The 16,584-nt window shown below is 40.6% G+C and overlaps 1 protein-coding gene across 4 annotated transcripts in view; it reads right to left on the bottom strand.

The window, feature by feature from the left end:
- The window catches only part of DCC (DCC netrin 1 receptor), a 1,991,552-nt gene that overhangs the window by 89,532 nt on the left and 1,885,436 nt on the right, over window positions 1-16,584 (bottom strand). For all 4 annotated transcript variants that reach the window (XM_081562140.1, XM_081562141.1, XM_081562142.1 and 1 more), the window contains one exon: window positions 7,051-7,277. In XM_081562140.1, the coding sequence (XP_081418266.1) occupies window positions 7,051-7,277 (227 nt within the window). The remainder of the gene's footprint in view (window positions 1-7,050; window positions 7,278-16,584) is intronic.

Genomic DNA, 16,584 nt, shown 5'->3' with positions numbered 1-16,584 from the left:
ATATACATTCATTTTACTTTTTTAGATTTCACTAATTAGTAGTATCATACACAATTTGTCTGATCCATTTCACTAAGCATAATATTCTCTAGGTCCATCCACATTTTTACAAATGACAGAATTTAATTCTTTTTAATGGCTGAGGAATATTCCATTGTATATGTATACCACAGCTTCTTTAACCATTTGTCTATTGAGGGACAATTGGTTTGCTTCCATACCCTGGCTATTGTAAATAGTGCTGCTACGAACCTTGTGTGTGTGTGTGTGTGTGTGTGTGTGTGTTATGAACATTGTGTGTGTGTGTGTGTGCGCGCGCGCGCACGCTCAGTCTGTGTCTGACTCCGCAGCCCCATGGACTGCAGCCCACGAGGCTTCTCTGTCCATGGGATTTTCCAGGCAAGATTACTGGACTGGGCTGCCATCCCTATTCCAGGGGATCATCCTGACACAGGGATCAAACCTGTTATGAACATTGGCTGCATGTATCTTTACAAACTGGTGTTTTTGTTTTTTTCTAGATAAATACCCAAGAATAGAATTGCTGGATCACATGGTAGTTCTATTTTTAGTTTTTTTCAGGAACCTCCATACTGTTTTCCACAGTGGATGCATCAACTTATACACTCACAGTGTACAAGGATTCCCTTTTCTCCACATTCTTGCCTACATTTGTTTTTTGTAAACTTTTTGATGACAGCCATTCTGACAAGTGTAAGGTGATATATAATTGTGGTTAAGATTTGCCTTTCTCTATTAATTAGAAATGTTGACCATCTTTCATGTGCCTATTGGCCATTTGTATGTCTTCTTTGGAAAAAATGTCTATTCAGATCTTCTGCCCATTTTTTGATTGGGTTGGTTGTTTTTTTTTTAATATTGAATTGTATGAGCTGTTTATATATATTTTGGATATTAACCCCTTGTTGGTAAAATCATTTGCAAATATATCTTCTCATTTAGTAGGTTGCCATTTCATTTTGTCAGTGGTTTCCCTTGCTGTGTAAAAGTTTTTAAGTTTAATTAGGTCCCATTTGTTTATTTTTGCTTTTATTTCTTTTGCCTTAGGAGTGTGTGTGTGTGTGTATATTAAGTTGCTTCAGTCATGTCTGACTCTTTGTGAAGCTATGGACTGTAGCTTGCCAGTTTCCTCTGTCCATGGCATTCTCCAGGCAATAATACTGGAGTGGGTTGCTGTGCCTCTTCCAGGGGATTTTCCTGAGCCAGAGACTGAACCCACATCTCTTATGTCTCGTACACTGCCAGGCTCCTGAGAGCCACCTGGGAAGACCTACCTTAGAGGACAGGTCCAAAAAATATTGCTGTGATCTATGTCAAAGAGTGTTCTGCCTATGTTCTCTTCCAGGAGTTATATAATTTCAGATCTTATTAAGTCTTTAATCCATTGTATTTTTGTATATAGTGTGAGGAAATGTTGTAATATCATTACTTTACATGAAACTGTAAAGTTATTCCAGGACCACTTATTGAAGAGATTGTCTCTCCCTTCCTTGTATATTCTTGCTTCCTTTGTCATAGAATAATTGACCATAGGTGTGGGTTTATTTCTGGGTTATTTATTCTGGTCCACTGATCTATTTGTGTGTTTTGGGGCCAGTACCATGCTGTATTGATTGCTGTAGTTTTGTAGTATAGTCTGAAGTCAAAGAGTCTGATACCTTCAACTCTGTTCTATTTTTCAAGATTGTTTTAACAGTTCAAGGTCTTTTGTGGTTCCATATAAATTTTAGGAATATTTGTTCTATTCTATGAAAAATGTCACGGATATTTTGACAGGGATTGCATTAAATCTCTGAGAAGGCAATGGCAACCCACTCCAGTGTTCTTGCCTGAAGAATCACAGGGATGGTGGAGCCTGGTGGGCTGCTGTCTATGGGGTCGCACAGAGTCGGACACGACTGAAGCAATTTAGCAGCAGCAGCAGCAGCATTAAATCTATAGATTGCTTTGGGTGATTTGGGCATTTTGATGATATTCATTCTTCCAATCATAGTTTTGTCCTTTTAACCAGGACATCACCAAGAACACTTCATGTATTGTTAAGTTTAACAAACAGAATCTCAAGTACTGCTTTCCCTATCACTACAGAGTTGGAAAGAAGGTCCTCAAATTAAAGACAACTGGGCACAAGTATCTTCTCACTCTGAATAAAACGGCCATCATTTGGAGTTAAACATTTCCCAAGACTTGGTAAGAGACATCAAAATCTGTCTCACTGACCTGAAATGTCATCTGAGCATATATATATATATATATATATATATATATATATAAAATGAGGAGGAAAATCAAGAAGGAGGTATCCTAGAAATCATTAGCAAAACCTTCTAAGGCCTGAGAGACAATTTTATTCCCTCCAGTGAGAGACAGAGGTGCTCTTCCTCTCCTGATGGCTAGGATAAAATAAAGCTATAATAAAAGACATCTACAGACTCTTGAGGTTACTGCAAAAGAGATCTGCCTTTCATTTATTCCCTAGGTAGAAGCTTATTGAGGCAGCAGGCTTGCTGGTCTACCCTGTGTCTATTCAAACAGAAAAGAGATAACTGAACGAAGCACGTCTGAGAGATGAGCCAATGTGGACTATAAGCGCTCTCATCATTTGGCCTCTCAAAGACAGAGGAGCTTCCTGTGGGTCACATGGGCAGCTGGAAAGTTAGGCTTGAGAGCAGCTGACCCTCCAGAAGACCAGTGAGGTGTACAGGTACATCTGTTTCTGGTGGGAGAGGGTTAAGTCCTGACAAGGTATCTCAGATCATGGAACTGGCCAGAGGAAGCACCCCAAAGGCTCCCGTAAATAATTCATATTGTGTTTTATAAGAGGCTGAGAATCTGGGTGCCACGTGAGGTCAGCTATGTGCCCAGAAAATCAGTGAAGAGCTTAAATTGTGCTTCCTTCCCTCCTACCTGGCCTTTCTCCTTTCACCTTTTCTTTATCTCCAATCTCTGTACCCCCCACAAAAACCAGGAACAGCAGGTAGGTAAGAAGAATGGGTAAAGGTGTTTCTGAAATGGAGTAAGCTCCCTGCTTCTTTCCCAGCCTCACCACTCCATTTATTCCAAGGTGCTGGAGGATTCAGGAAACAAATTGTGACCCCCCCAGTCCTCAGAGCCAAAAGTCTGACTGGCCATAGGAGAAAAAGACTCTTTAAATTTCAGATTTTAATTTCTAATGGAATTGGACTGTGGTTTAATGACAGAAAGTGACAGAAAAGTTAGGGACTCTGCTTGAGATATCACTTAAGGTCCAGAAAAGGAATACTTATGATAAAAAAAAAAAATATCAGCAATTAGAATCTTTGTTTAAACAACACTGTGAGAAAGCCTAGTCAACTAGCTACACTTTCAATCAGTTGCAATATTTTAATTTGGTTTAAAACAGCAATTCAGATAGTATGATACTGGCACAAAAGTAGAAATATAGATCAATGGGATAAGACAGAGTGCCCAGAGATAAACCCACACAGCTATGGTCACCTAATCTATGACAAAGGAGGCCAGAATATACAATAGAGCAAAGACAGCCTCTTTGATAAGTGGTACTGGGAAAACTGGACAGCGACATGTAAAGGAATGAAATTAGAATTCTCCCTAACACCAAACACAAAAATTAACTCAAAATGGATTAAAGACCTAAATGTAAGGCCAGACACTAGAAAACTCCTGGAGGAAAACACAGGCAGAAGACTCTTTGACATAAATTGCAGCAAGGTCCTTTTTGACCTACCTCCAAGAGTAATTAGAATAAAAACAAAAATAAAAGGGATCTAACTAAGCTTTTGAAAGCTTTTGTGCAGCAAAGGAAACCATAAGTAAGATGAAAAGACAACCCTCAGAATGGGAGAAAATATTTGCAAATATAGCAACTGACAAAGGATTAATCTCCAAAATACAGAAATAGCTCATGCAGCTCCAAAAAGCAAACAACCCAGCCAAAAAAATGGGCAGGAGTCCTTTTTAGACCTAAATAGACATTTCTCCAAAGAAGACATACAGATGGCCAACAAACATATGAAAAGATGCTCAACATCATTAATTCTTAGAGAAATGAAAAACCAAAACTACAAGGGAGGCGGGGGAGATATCACCTCACACTGGTCAAAATGACCATCACAACATCTATAAACAATAAATGCTGGAGAGAGCGTGAAGAAAAGGGAACCTTCTTGCACTGTTGGTGGGGATGCAGATGATACAGCTACTATGAGGAGTAGTATGGAGGTTCCTTGTATGCATGTGTGTTCAGTCACCAAGTTGTGTCTGACTCTTTGCGACCCTATGGACTACAGCCCACCAGGCTCCTCTGCCCATGGATTTCCCAGGCAAGAACACTGGAGTGGGTTGTCATTTCCTTCTCCAGGGGATCTTCACGAGCCAGGGACTGAACCTCACAATAGCCAGGACGTGGAAACAGCCTAAATGTCCAGGATAAAGAGGATGTAGTACATATATGAAATGGAGTATTACTCAACCATATAAAGGAACAAAATTGGGTCATTTGTAGAGATGTGGATGGACCTAAAGAATGTCATATAGAGTGAGGTTAAGTCATAAAGAGAAAAACAATATGGTATATTAACGCATGTATGTGGAATTTGAAAAAATTGGTATAGATGACGTTATTTACAAAGCAGAAACAGAGACACAGACATAGAGAACAAACATATGGCTACCAAGGAGAAAGGGGGGGATATGGGATGTATTGGGAGACTGGGGTTGATATATATACACACATATACACACACACACTATTGATACAATGTATAAAATAGACAACTAACGAGAACCTACTGTATAGCACAGGGAACTCTATTCAATGCTCAATGTGACCTAAATGGGAAGCAAGTCCAAAAGGAAGGAGATATATGTATATAGATAGCTGATTCACTTGGCTGTACAACATAAAACAACAACATTGTAAAGCAACTATACTCCAATAAAATTTGTTTAAAAAAATAAGCTAAAGAAAAATAATCCAGATAAATGAATAAATGAGAGAGCATTTTTTATTGAATCTAATGGTTTCCATAGACAACTGATTCATAAGGATTATTTATACAGTTGTGTTTTCCAAAGTCTATTTGAATTATTAATATATTTGGCAGTGGTATAATACACTTCTAATTTCCTACTCAAAAAAACCAAACCAAAATAAAACCAGCTACTGATTCTGAAAACACACAATGAATTGACCAAGCAATTTCTTGATGAGAGTATTGGGTTGATTAGGTAACTTCCCATAAGCATTTTTAACTATAAGGACCTATCAGTTCAGTTGCTCAGTTGTGTCTGACTCTTTGCAACCCCATGAACCACAGCACGCCAGTCCTCTCTGTCAGCCACTGTTTCCCCATCTATTTGCCATGAAGCGATGGGACCCATAGAAAGTTAAATATCCTAACAACCATTTTCTGTTTATTTCTCAGTTATTCCTGGACATGGATTGTTCTGCACCAAAGCATTAAACAGCAGGCTTTTTTTTTTTTTTCTTTAGATCACTTTGTATACCAACAAAGCCTTCAGAGAGACTCCATCAGGTTAGGCTAGTGAATTTGACCAAGCTCCGGGAGTTGGTGATGGACAGGGAAGCCTGGCGCGCTGCAGTCCATGGGGTCGCAAAGAGTCGGACATGACTGAGCAACTGAACTGAACTGAGTGATCATATAACGTGATTGTATGGGGATGACAGTTGATCTCCACGGTAATCAAGGCAAAGTAACAGAATAGTTGATGTTTTCATACTTCAAGTGTCCCTGAAGTGACTTTTTTTAAAGCAAGGGATTGACAGAAAATTTAAAATCAACTTTTCAAAGATACAGGGAAGTAAAATATGGCTTCAAATATACAAATGGCTTCAAATTTTGCCTTGACAAAACTTCTCTTCAAGATCTAACAAAATGCAATCGGTTCATTTAGCCTCCACATTTCGATATGTTCTAACTGGATTGCCTCCTGCTTCTTAGAAGTTTCAAGAAGCATCACAATTATACAAGGCAGTTGACAAGATGATAGAATAGAAAGTAAACCCAGTTAATCAACCAAATTTACATCAGATTACTTTAACTAATGGTAAATGACCTGAAGATGACTGGCAAGTATATATATCAACAAAAGTGGGAGACAGTTTGGGATGGTAGTACTTAGCAATTTGATGCACTTCAGATTAACTTGGAAAAATTCCTTGGGCTAAGAGGTATTTACCAATAACCTATTAATTTTACTTATATTTTGTTTCACTGTTGCTGCTTTTTTATTGTACCATTCTCTAGGATATGTACAATTTGCAGAAAATATTTCTGTAAAGATGACCATTTAATATATGTCCAATTGTGGTAATAATTATTCCTATGTGTGCCTAGTCGTTCAGTCATGTCTGACTTCTTTTTTGATCCCATGGACTGTAGCCTTCCAGGCTCCTGTCTATGGGATTCTCTGGGCAAGAATACTGGAGTGGGTTGCCCTGACCTCCTCCAGGGTATCTTCCCAACCCAGGGATCAAACCCAGGTCTCCCACATTGCAGGCGGATTCTTTACCATCTGAGCCACCCAGAAAGCCCCATTATTCCTTTATTATGTTTTAAATATAATGCATGTGTGCGTACTAAGTTGCTTCAGTCATGTCCAACTCTTTGCAACCCCATGGACCATAACCCACCAGGCTCCTCTGTCCACAGGATTTCCCAGGCAAGAATACTGGAATGGGTTGCCATTCCCTCCTGCAAGGGATCTTCCTGACGTAGGGATTGAACCCACGTCTCCTGTGGCTCCTACACTGGCAGGCAGATTCTTTACTGCGGAGCCACCAGGGAAGCCCTTCAAATATAATGTGTGGATATAAAAAATTATTCTAGTTTCATACTAGAATATACAGTATTCCACTTATATACAACATACATATGTAAGTTACAAAGTATCAATAAATAAAAAGCCATGATTTCACCACACACTGGCACACACAAAGAGGGCCTCAAAAGCTCCTCTGTGGGGTTCAGCGTGGGATGCTTTTCCTGACGCCAGTGAGACAGTTACCTGAGTGAGAGGTGCTTTTGCTCCCCAGCTGCGTCTCTGACTGACTGTGGCTGACGGGTGTGAGGTCTTGGCAGCTCTGGATGGGGGAGTCCCTCGCTGTCGGGTCCGCACCTGGCGGCTTCTCGATATTTTTCATCTCCATTTCTTCGTGATGGATCCACAGGTCAGGGGGCCGGAGGTCCTTCTGGCTGCCCTTCCTTTTGCCAACGCTGTGGGTGGCCCGTTTCCTATGGAACAAAATCAGGAGGCAGATGTGAGTACCTTTATTCCACGGCTTTTCCTCTCTCTTTTTTTCCTCAGTCAATTCAAGGTATAAGCGCGAGAGAGGAACCAAAAGCGCTCCCAGGAGGAATCCTGTGAAATCCAGGCTCTGGCAGCCTCGTCCCGCTGCCTTTCTTCTCCTTCCCTGGAGCTTCGCCGCCTTCCGCCTTCCGGAGACCGGCGCGGCCTCCCCCCGGCCCGGCGGCCTGCCAGGGAGCGCCTCACGCCAGCTTCCCCGCTGCGGGCTTGAGCGCGATGTGACAGTGGGTTAGATGGAGCCATATGCCGTTCTTTGGAGCCAGGCATAAGGTACCCGACGGCAACATCTGTCTAGCAGATAAATGACAGAGTTGCTTCCAAAGGGCAAGTGGAAATGAAAAGGCCAGAATTTGTGCCAACAGCCAAGACTGGGGCTTAAAAGAAAGTCTGTACCTCAGCTATCCAATTTCCTGTGCAATTGGGAAGGTGGCTGTTTGAAGACAAAAAGGCTGCAGAAACACATTCTCGGGAGAATAAAATGCTTTCTTCTTGGACTCACTAAGTGTCTGGATTCGAACACAATAAGACCCATCTTTTTTTTTTATAAGACCCATCCTTTGACAAAAGAAGAAGCCATTTGGAAGTGTGCTGTAAACATCTCTTATTTTCCGCAGTAAGAATTAGCAATCCTTAATCTGTTTTTCAGCAGCAGTCTCCTCTTGGGGCCAGTGAGATGCCAATGTTCCCTGCAGACTGAGTCAAGAGCCTGATGTTCACGTTAGCCATTCTCTAGAGCAGGGGGTCAATAAACTATGACCTGAAGGCCACATCCTCCACTGCTTACTTTTGTGTGGTTTTTCTTGTAGTTTTTTTTTTTTTTTTTTAAGATTTTACTTTTGTTTTAATTGGCATCTTGCTCAAAAGCACAGAACATTGAATGCTTCGGTGGCTCCATGATAGTTACAAACAAAATTCTTAGGTAAACAGTTACAGTATCCCACATCAGTTATTTCACATTAAATGCAGGTTGTTTTTTTAAAAAAAACAAAAAACAGTGCTGTGCTTAAAGGGAGCACAAACAAGGTAAGCATTTTAATTTAATAACAAATTTAAACCTAGCACCTTTAAAATATAATAAATACTGTAAGCACAAAAGTATCATTTCTGTGGAGGAAAACTCCAGTTCACCAACAGTGCAAAGAAAAAGCAGCATTTTCAAAGCTGGAATTAAGTTTGTGTAAACACACACCCACCACCACTCTGCATTCTGTGTGGAATATGCACTTCTGTTTGCCCTCCCCACCCAGGGCTGAAAAGAGCTCCTGGTGAGTCTCTTTTTCCAAATAATAGAAAGTGCCCTGGCTTCCAGGCTATGGGCTGGGAAGACTTTGGAGTAGGACAAGGAGATCAACGTGTTCAAGTGGGACGAGTTCTTTTTCAGGCGGGACGAGTTCTTTTTCAGACGGGCCAACTGCTAACACTTCCAGCCCTCTTCGCCCACCACCCCCCGCCCCGAAGCCTCCCAGCCCAAGGGTGCCCCTGGCCAGAGGCCTACCTGTGTGACCCCAACTTCAGAGAGGGCGTCTGAGCGCAGAGCTCCGTGCAGCGAGAGGAGCGGCAGCCTACGTAACCCACAGCTGATGCTCCTTTGCAAACAGAGCATTTTGGCCAACTCAGGATAACTACAAACACCTGTGATTCTTAACCCACTGTGACCAGTTGGTTCTAAAGTAGGGAATGTACGTGTTAGGTCTTTCCCTTCTTAATATTTTCAAACATTAATGATTAGTCCTTTCCAGTGTGCTTTTTACATCACTCACAAAGTGATACTTTCTTTCTCTTAAGCACTCCATCTTCACATTGAACCCTGGAGCTTCAGGTCTTACTTTAAACAAGTGTGTGCTAAGTCGCTTCAATCATGTCCGACTCTTTGTGACCCGGTGTACTAGCCCACTAGGCTCCACGGGATTCTCCAGGCAAGAATATTGGAGTGGGTTGCCATGATCTCCTGCAGAGGATCTTCCTGACTCAGGGATCGAACCCACGTCTCTTATGTCTCCTGCATTGGCAGGCAGGTTCTTTACCACTAGTGTAACCTGGAAAGCCTTTACCAGGGAAGTATAAAAAGAAACAATAGCCAGGACATGGAAGCAACCTAGATGTCCATCAGCAGACGAATGGATAAGGAAGCTGTGGTACATATACACAATGGAATATTACTCAGCCATTAAAAAAATACATTTGAATCGGTTCTATTGAGATGGATGAAACTGGAGCCCATAATACAGAGTGAAGTAAGCCAGAAAGAAAAACACCAATACAGTATACTAATGCATATATATGGAATTTGAAAGATGGTAACGATAACCCTATATGCGAGACAGAATAAGAGACACAGATGCATAGAACAGTCTTATGGACTCTGAGGGAGAAGGTGAGGGTGGGACGTTTTGGGAGAATAGCATTGAAACGTGTATATTATCTAATGTGAAACAGAACAGCATTCTATGTTCGATGCATGAGACAAATGCTAGGGCTGGGGCAATGGGATGACCCAGAGGGATGGGATGGGGAGGGAGGTGGGAGGGGCGTCCAGGAAGGGGAACACATGTAAACCCATGGCTGATTCATGTCAATGTATGGCAAAAACTACTACAATATTGTAAAGTAATTAGCCCCCAACTAAAATAAATAAATTTATTTAATAAAGAAAAAAAAAAAAGAAAAACAAGGAGAAGCAGAATCAATGGCCCAATGCTTGCATTCCAGCATTAGGATGAGATAACAGCTAGATGTTTTTTTGTTTTTGTTTTTCCTAAATCATTCAGAATTTACCAACTGTCCAGACCAAAGATTATTTCCAAGCAGGAAAGTTCTGATTTTAACTTCTCCACTGACCCCTGTGCAGCTCAACTTATTCTGTTTCCAAATGCTCATGGAAGGACTGCTTTGCTCAGCTATCCCTGGCGCCAAATGGACTTGTAGACACAAAATGCCATAAGGACCCCGGTCACCAGCAGAAGGTTGAAAATGGCTCCCATCTACACCAGGTTCTGCCCACTCAGCACCACATTCACCCGGCTCTACTCAGCGGGCTACTCGGGGCTGGGGCTCAGGGCCTCCAGCGACACAGCCACCACCATACTGAACTCAGCATCTTCTCGGGCTGGCAGCAGGAGCCTGCACTGCCTATTTTTTTAAATAAAGTTTTATTGGAAACCTGCCAAGCTCATTCATTCACATTGCATTGTTGAAGAGTTACAACAAATACCATATGGCCCACAAAGGCTAAAATCTTGACTACTGGGCCCTTTTTAGAAATGGTTTTCAACCTCTGCTCTACAGTTTTATAAATTTTTAAATCTCTACTTGTAGCTTCTGTTTCTCTTAAAATAATAACATCGCTTCATAAGGCAGAATTCAGACTGTTAAAAGCTAACCTTTGGCAGAAGCCCAGAGAAGCACCTCTTTCTCAGTTTTCTCACATGAAATGAATGGCTTATGAGGATAACTGCTTTCCTGTTAGCTAAATGGTTCAAACAAACTACTCTCAGTGGAGACTCTGGAACCTATTCAAGGCCACCGAGAACGACTTTGGTTCCCCAATTGCTGGATAAGATGCTTTGTACATATTAGGCCATTAGTACATGTTTGGTAGTATGATTTGTTCATATTTCTTAATATTTTTTTGTCTTTCCTCAACTAGGCTGATGAGGATATAAAGAAAGAAATCCAGACATCATATCTATTTATAGCTTAGTGAGAAAAAAATATGTAGGGTTTTCTGCTCTAATATTGTCCCAACAAGTATCTGAAATTTGCTGATTTCATGGCAGCAGCCTCACACTGACTGTAGACAATGGTCTATAATAGCCCCTAGACCATTTTCTTGCGTTTAAGATAATAACTCTCTTGTTAACCATTTATTCCCTGAATGCATTTCCGTACACTTCACCAGCCCACAGGAAACGAGTCTGCAGTTCACGCATAACTCTTTATGTAATCCATCTCTGGTCATTTAGAAGAACTTCATGTCATTTTCAAACTGGCAGATTTCACCCAAGTATCTTTCTAACATATCACAATGCTAAATAAGTTAAACCCTGGTGCCCATATGACTTCATACAGAGACACACCAGTTCCCAAATCTAGGACAAAATAGTCAGAATGTTTATGATAACTCAATATTTAAATAGCTTGTGGTAAAGAAGTTTGTCAAATAATTTATGAAACTGGAAGGAAATGATGAATTCTGGCTCCCTTGCTTACATTCATGCCTCATTCATTCATTCATTTACCAGTCCCCATGACTTCAATACCAAGCATCTCCAGGCATATTCTATTTAAAAAAAAGTTCTAAATTTGTTCAAGGCAGAACCTTTTTAGTATGTTATGACTTATAACCTCCACTTGGAAACAAATTATTATTCCTGATAAAATGCATAAGTATTTTTCTGATGGATTTTAATCAGATCACGACCCACTTCCGAGAAGCTGCTCATCCACTCAGCTGATAGTTATCAACAATCTAAAGATTTCTAAGCCGACTTTATTTCCTTTTTGTATGTGTTCTATGACAGACCATCCAACCTCTTCTGTTTTCTATAATGTCTCTTCTCAAGAGAGGAATCTCTGGCCTTGGAGAGGCCCCCCTTCCCTGCTGGTAGTAGTCCAGCGGTCCATGCAGCAAGGCTGTAATAAAACTGACATCTGCTCATAACTAAATTGTGTGGCGTTTGTCCTAAAACCTGTAGGAACAACTGTCATGTGAACCTTTTGCCTATCTGCTGGTTCCCTGACTAAATAAATGCTGCCTATTTTTGTCCCCAGTTCCTCTATCTCACCATTGGAATCTTGTATGTAGACGAACCCAGTGCAGTGGTTCCTGAAGACTAGGCCTTGGGCCAGCAGCACTGGCATTACCATGGTAATGGTCAGAAATGCACATTCGCAGGTCCTGCCCCATCAGAAACTTGTGAATGGCATTGAGACCCAGCAGGCTGTGTTTTAACAGCCCTCGGGGGCAATCTGATGCACCAAAACTTTGAGAAGCATGGTCTTTAGTGAATGATTTGGTTTTATCTCAAGAGTTAACAGTAAGCAGATTTGTTACTTTGTAGATCATACACTAAGCACATAGTAATCACTTGATTTGAATAATAAAAATTTGTCATTATTGACTTGGAAATATTTCAAGGTTTCTTTACTGACTCCTTATTTGCTATCTATTCCTTACTCTGTACATAATCGGTAACTCTGAGAAGAGTTTCTTTTTTCGTTTTTAATTGGTCTGCTGGGGATGTGAATGGGTAAGAACCAACATCGGCTGGGCACCCATTTTACTCCAGACTGTAGTATGCATTTAAATTTAGTGTATTTAGACAACTCTACCCATGTATCCATGTGGTAGTCATGGGTCCAGAATTTACAGGGTAGTCTCAATGTCAAATACTTTGTCTTTGGTATCTATAGATACATTCTAACTTATAATACATGTTCTACATTTTAGCCGGGAAAATGTTATTACTTCATTAAAAAGCACTGAAATCCCCCATCAATTTAAGCCTTAAAACACAGATTTTCCATCTCATTAGAACTGACTCAAATGTGTTCCTCTTTATAGCTGAGTAGTATTCCATTGTGTATATGTACCACAGCTTCCTTATCCATTTATCTGCTGATGGACATCTAGGTTGATATAGGGCAAGAACTATTACAATATTTTAATTATCCTCCAATTAAAATAAATAAATTTTTTTTAGAAACTGAGGCAAACACACACACACACGAATTTTCTATACTATGATATTCTACTATAATCTCACTAATTCAAGAGGTATAAGGGAAGTCTCTTCAAAGTAGTACAAATTTAAATTAATAACTAAAGAGAAATGTAAAGTTATTTTTATTTCATGTGAATTTGAAGCTAAATGCTACCATGAGATTCTATAATTTAGCAGTAGTCCATGTGGAATTTTGGTGGTAGAGAGTTGATAGAAAGCATTTATTTCCACTTCTTTGACGAAGGGCTTCCCTTCTGGCTCAGCTGGTAAAGAATCCGCCTGCAATGTGGGAGACCTGGGTTTGATCCTTGGGTTGGGAAGATCCCCTGAAAGGCTACGCACTCCAGTATTCTGGCCTAGAGAATTCCATGGACTGTGTAGTCCATGGGGTCGCAAAGAGTCAGACATGACTGAGTGACTTTCACTTTATTTGAGGAAACTGACATTCAGAGATTAGGTCTTCATTTAGGTTTAATTAAATACCATTAATTTAATTAAAGACGTGATATAATCAGAACTAGAATTTGGGTTCTACCTTCTGTTAGTTATTTTATAACATAAAACCTTACCAACTAGAATATAAGTCAGAGAAGCTAGCTCATTACCTCATCATTATATAAATCACAGAACAAAATGTGTAGACACTAACGTGAATGAAGTATTACTGATAGTACACAAAAATATGTTCCAAATCCATTTGGATATAATTCAAGTCCTCCAATAAAACACAAAGACAATTTACATTCTCCAGCAGTTCTAGATAAAGAAATATTGAAGAAGCCCATGGATGTTTCCCACTTCACCTTATTAATCACATTAAACTCCCATTTCTGAGAGGCCTGTAATGGACATTATTTCTGTTTCAAATTAGAATTGATTTTGCTTTCATCTGCATTATTTAATTTGTTCTACAAAGTTCAATGGTGGTGGTATGGGAGGAGGTTCTCAGCAAAATCGAGAAAAGCTAAATTAAAACTCAAAAATATCTTGAAGGAGAAGTGTTTTTTCTTTGTTAACGTATACAAACAAAGAGACCAAGATGCCAAGTAAATATTAACAGTCTTTGGGGATGGGGTGAGGAAAAACCCAAGGCACAGTAGCATAGAAACAATAGATTAACATTCTTTAGACTTTCAATCATTCATGGAGTGATTTATTCTTTATTCATTTCCTAATTTTAAAAACAAGTCAGGGGCTTCCCTGGTGGTCCAGTGGCTAAGAATCCACCTTGCAATGCAGAGGACACAGGTTTGATCCTTGGTCGGGAAACTAAGATTCCACATGCTCAGCCTCCCTGGTGGTACAGTATATAAGAATCTGCCTGCCAGCTCAGGAGATATGGGTTTGATCCCTGGTCCAGGAAGATTCCACATGTCACAGAGCAACTAAGCCTGTGCTCCACTGCTACTGAGCCCGCATGCTAAAACTTACTGAAGCTTGCATGTTCTGGGGCCTGCGAGCCACAAGTACTGAGCCCTCAAGCTACAACTACTGAAGCCTGTGTGCCTAGACCCCATGCTCTGCAATAAGAGAGGCCATCACAATGAAGAGCATGTACTCCGCAACCAGACAGTAGCCCGCTCTCTGCAACTAGAGAAAGCCCAAGGGTGCCAACGAAGACCCCAGTGCAGCCATAAATAAACAAATACACTAATTTAAAAAAAATGATCCCACATGATTTGGAACAACTAAGCTTGTGTGCACCAACTACTGAGCCCCTGCCCTCTGGAGCCCGTGTGCCGCAACAAGGCAGCACGCACACTGCAACTACTGAGCCCATGCAGGACGCAACAGACATTCCCCGTGGTGCCACTAATGATGCAGCCAAATTAATTATTCAAAAAGTAAATTAAAACATAAACAGGGTTCAGCCTCTTCTCTTCCTAAATAAAACCTTTAAGCTCCTAACAAAGTGCTTGGAGTGCGGTTTAGGACAATTTGAGAGTTTCTCAAAATAGCATCAAATCCCATATTTGTAATATGGAGAAGACCAGCGTTCTTCTCTGCAGAGAAACAAGATAGGTTCAGGAATCCAGTTTGAGTCAGTAAGACCCTCAGACATTCTTCTCACAGCAATGAACATGATGAAGACAAAATACCACACTACAGATGATTCAGTTCATTCAATTAGTTTTAGTGAATGCCTCCATGTTTTTAAAATTGGCGTAAAGTAAGGCCTGAAACCACCACCGTCCTTGCTTCCATTTCAGTGAATCTTTCTTAGCTCCGCCTCAGAGACCTGCGGCTTGATTTGCAACTCTTCTTTGTTTACAAAAGCCCTTTCCTGGGATTGCTGGACCAAGAGATTGTTCAATGTGACTTACTCAATCACAGTGATTTTCCCCCAGAGGCTTACTAAGTGCCCAGCACTTTAGAAGCTCAGTGTGTGATTGTGTGTGTTAGTTGCTCAGTCATGTCTGACTCTCTGTGACTCCATGGGCTGTAACCCACCAGGCTCATCTGTGCATGGAATTCTCCAGGCAAGAATAATGAAGTGGGTGGCCCTTCCCTTCTCCAGGGGATCATCCCAACCCAGGGACTGAATCTGGGTCTCCCGCATTGCAGGCAGATTCTTTACCATCTGAACCACCTGGGAAGCCTTAAGACTTCCCTGAAAGCTTACACAGGAGACCTGCCCCGTAAATCTCATTCTGTCTGGTTTCCTATTGGGGAGCAATGGACCAGCACACCAGCTATCATCAGCTTCAAGACAGTCCAGTCAAATGAACGCAGCTGGATATAAAATTTGACCTACCATCTAAATAAATGAAATGCAAATACTGCATCTATACCTTTATTTTACTTTCTTCAATATGGAAATCTTCCTGTATATTGTTACTAAATACCTTACTTAAAAATGCTAGAAAATACAGTAGAAATCAATCAACAGGATCATAGGATTTTTTAAAAAGAGAGAAAAGCTGAGGTATTTGCAAGGGAAGACAGAAAATGATTTGCTAGAGAATCTTTCTCTAGCAATATGTGTTGTATATAGTTGTCACACCAGCCACCTGTAAGCCCATTCCTCAGGCATGCAGAGCACCATGCCTCAGGCCAAAAACAAACAAAAATTAAGGGAAGAGCCTATTGTAGCCAATCCAGTGAGAATAGCACAGGTGAGAAAAACTGTATCAGGCTGAATTTGAAAAGTGCTAGACAGGCAAAGAAGCGTAAAACAACCAGAAGATTATTGCTGATTCCTACAACTGGCTGGTACAAGGTTAATATGCTGGTTAGAGGGTATTGCTGGGAGGGGATAAGCTGAATCAGATCTCCTTTCCATTTGAAACTTTGTACTTTGATGTATCATTCTCTGTATTATTACCTAGGGCTGCATGATATGAAAATATTTTTAAGACCCTCAAAATTTTTAATTTCTGAAAGTCAACCAGAGCCAGGCAATCTGAACCATTTTGAATTTCTGGAATCTCTCTTCCATCCTAACTATTGCCTCCAAACTAAACACACCATAGCATTGTAACTATGCTGACTTTGGTGTTCTACACTCAGT

Source organism: Giraffa tippelskirchi, chromosome 14 (assembly GCF_054371585.1).
Source record: "Giraffa tippelskirchi isolate mGirTip1 chromosome 14, T2T-mGirTip1v1.2.pri, whole genome shotgun sequence".
NCBI classification, from domain to species: domain Eukaryota; kingdom Metazoa; phylum Chordata; class Mammalia; order Artiodactyla; family Giraffidae; genus Giraffa; species Giraffa tippelskirchi.
This window is presented reverse-complemented; position numbering and strand designations above follow the sequence as displayed.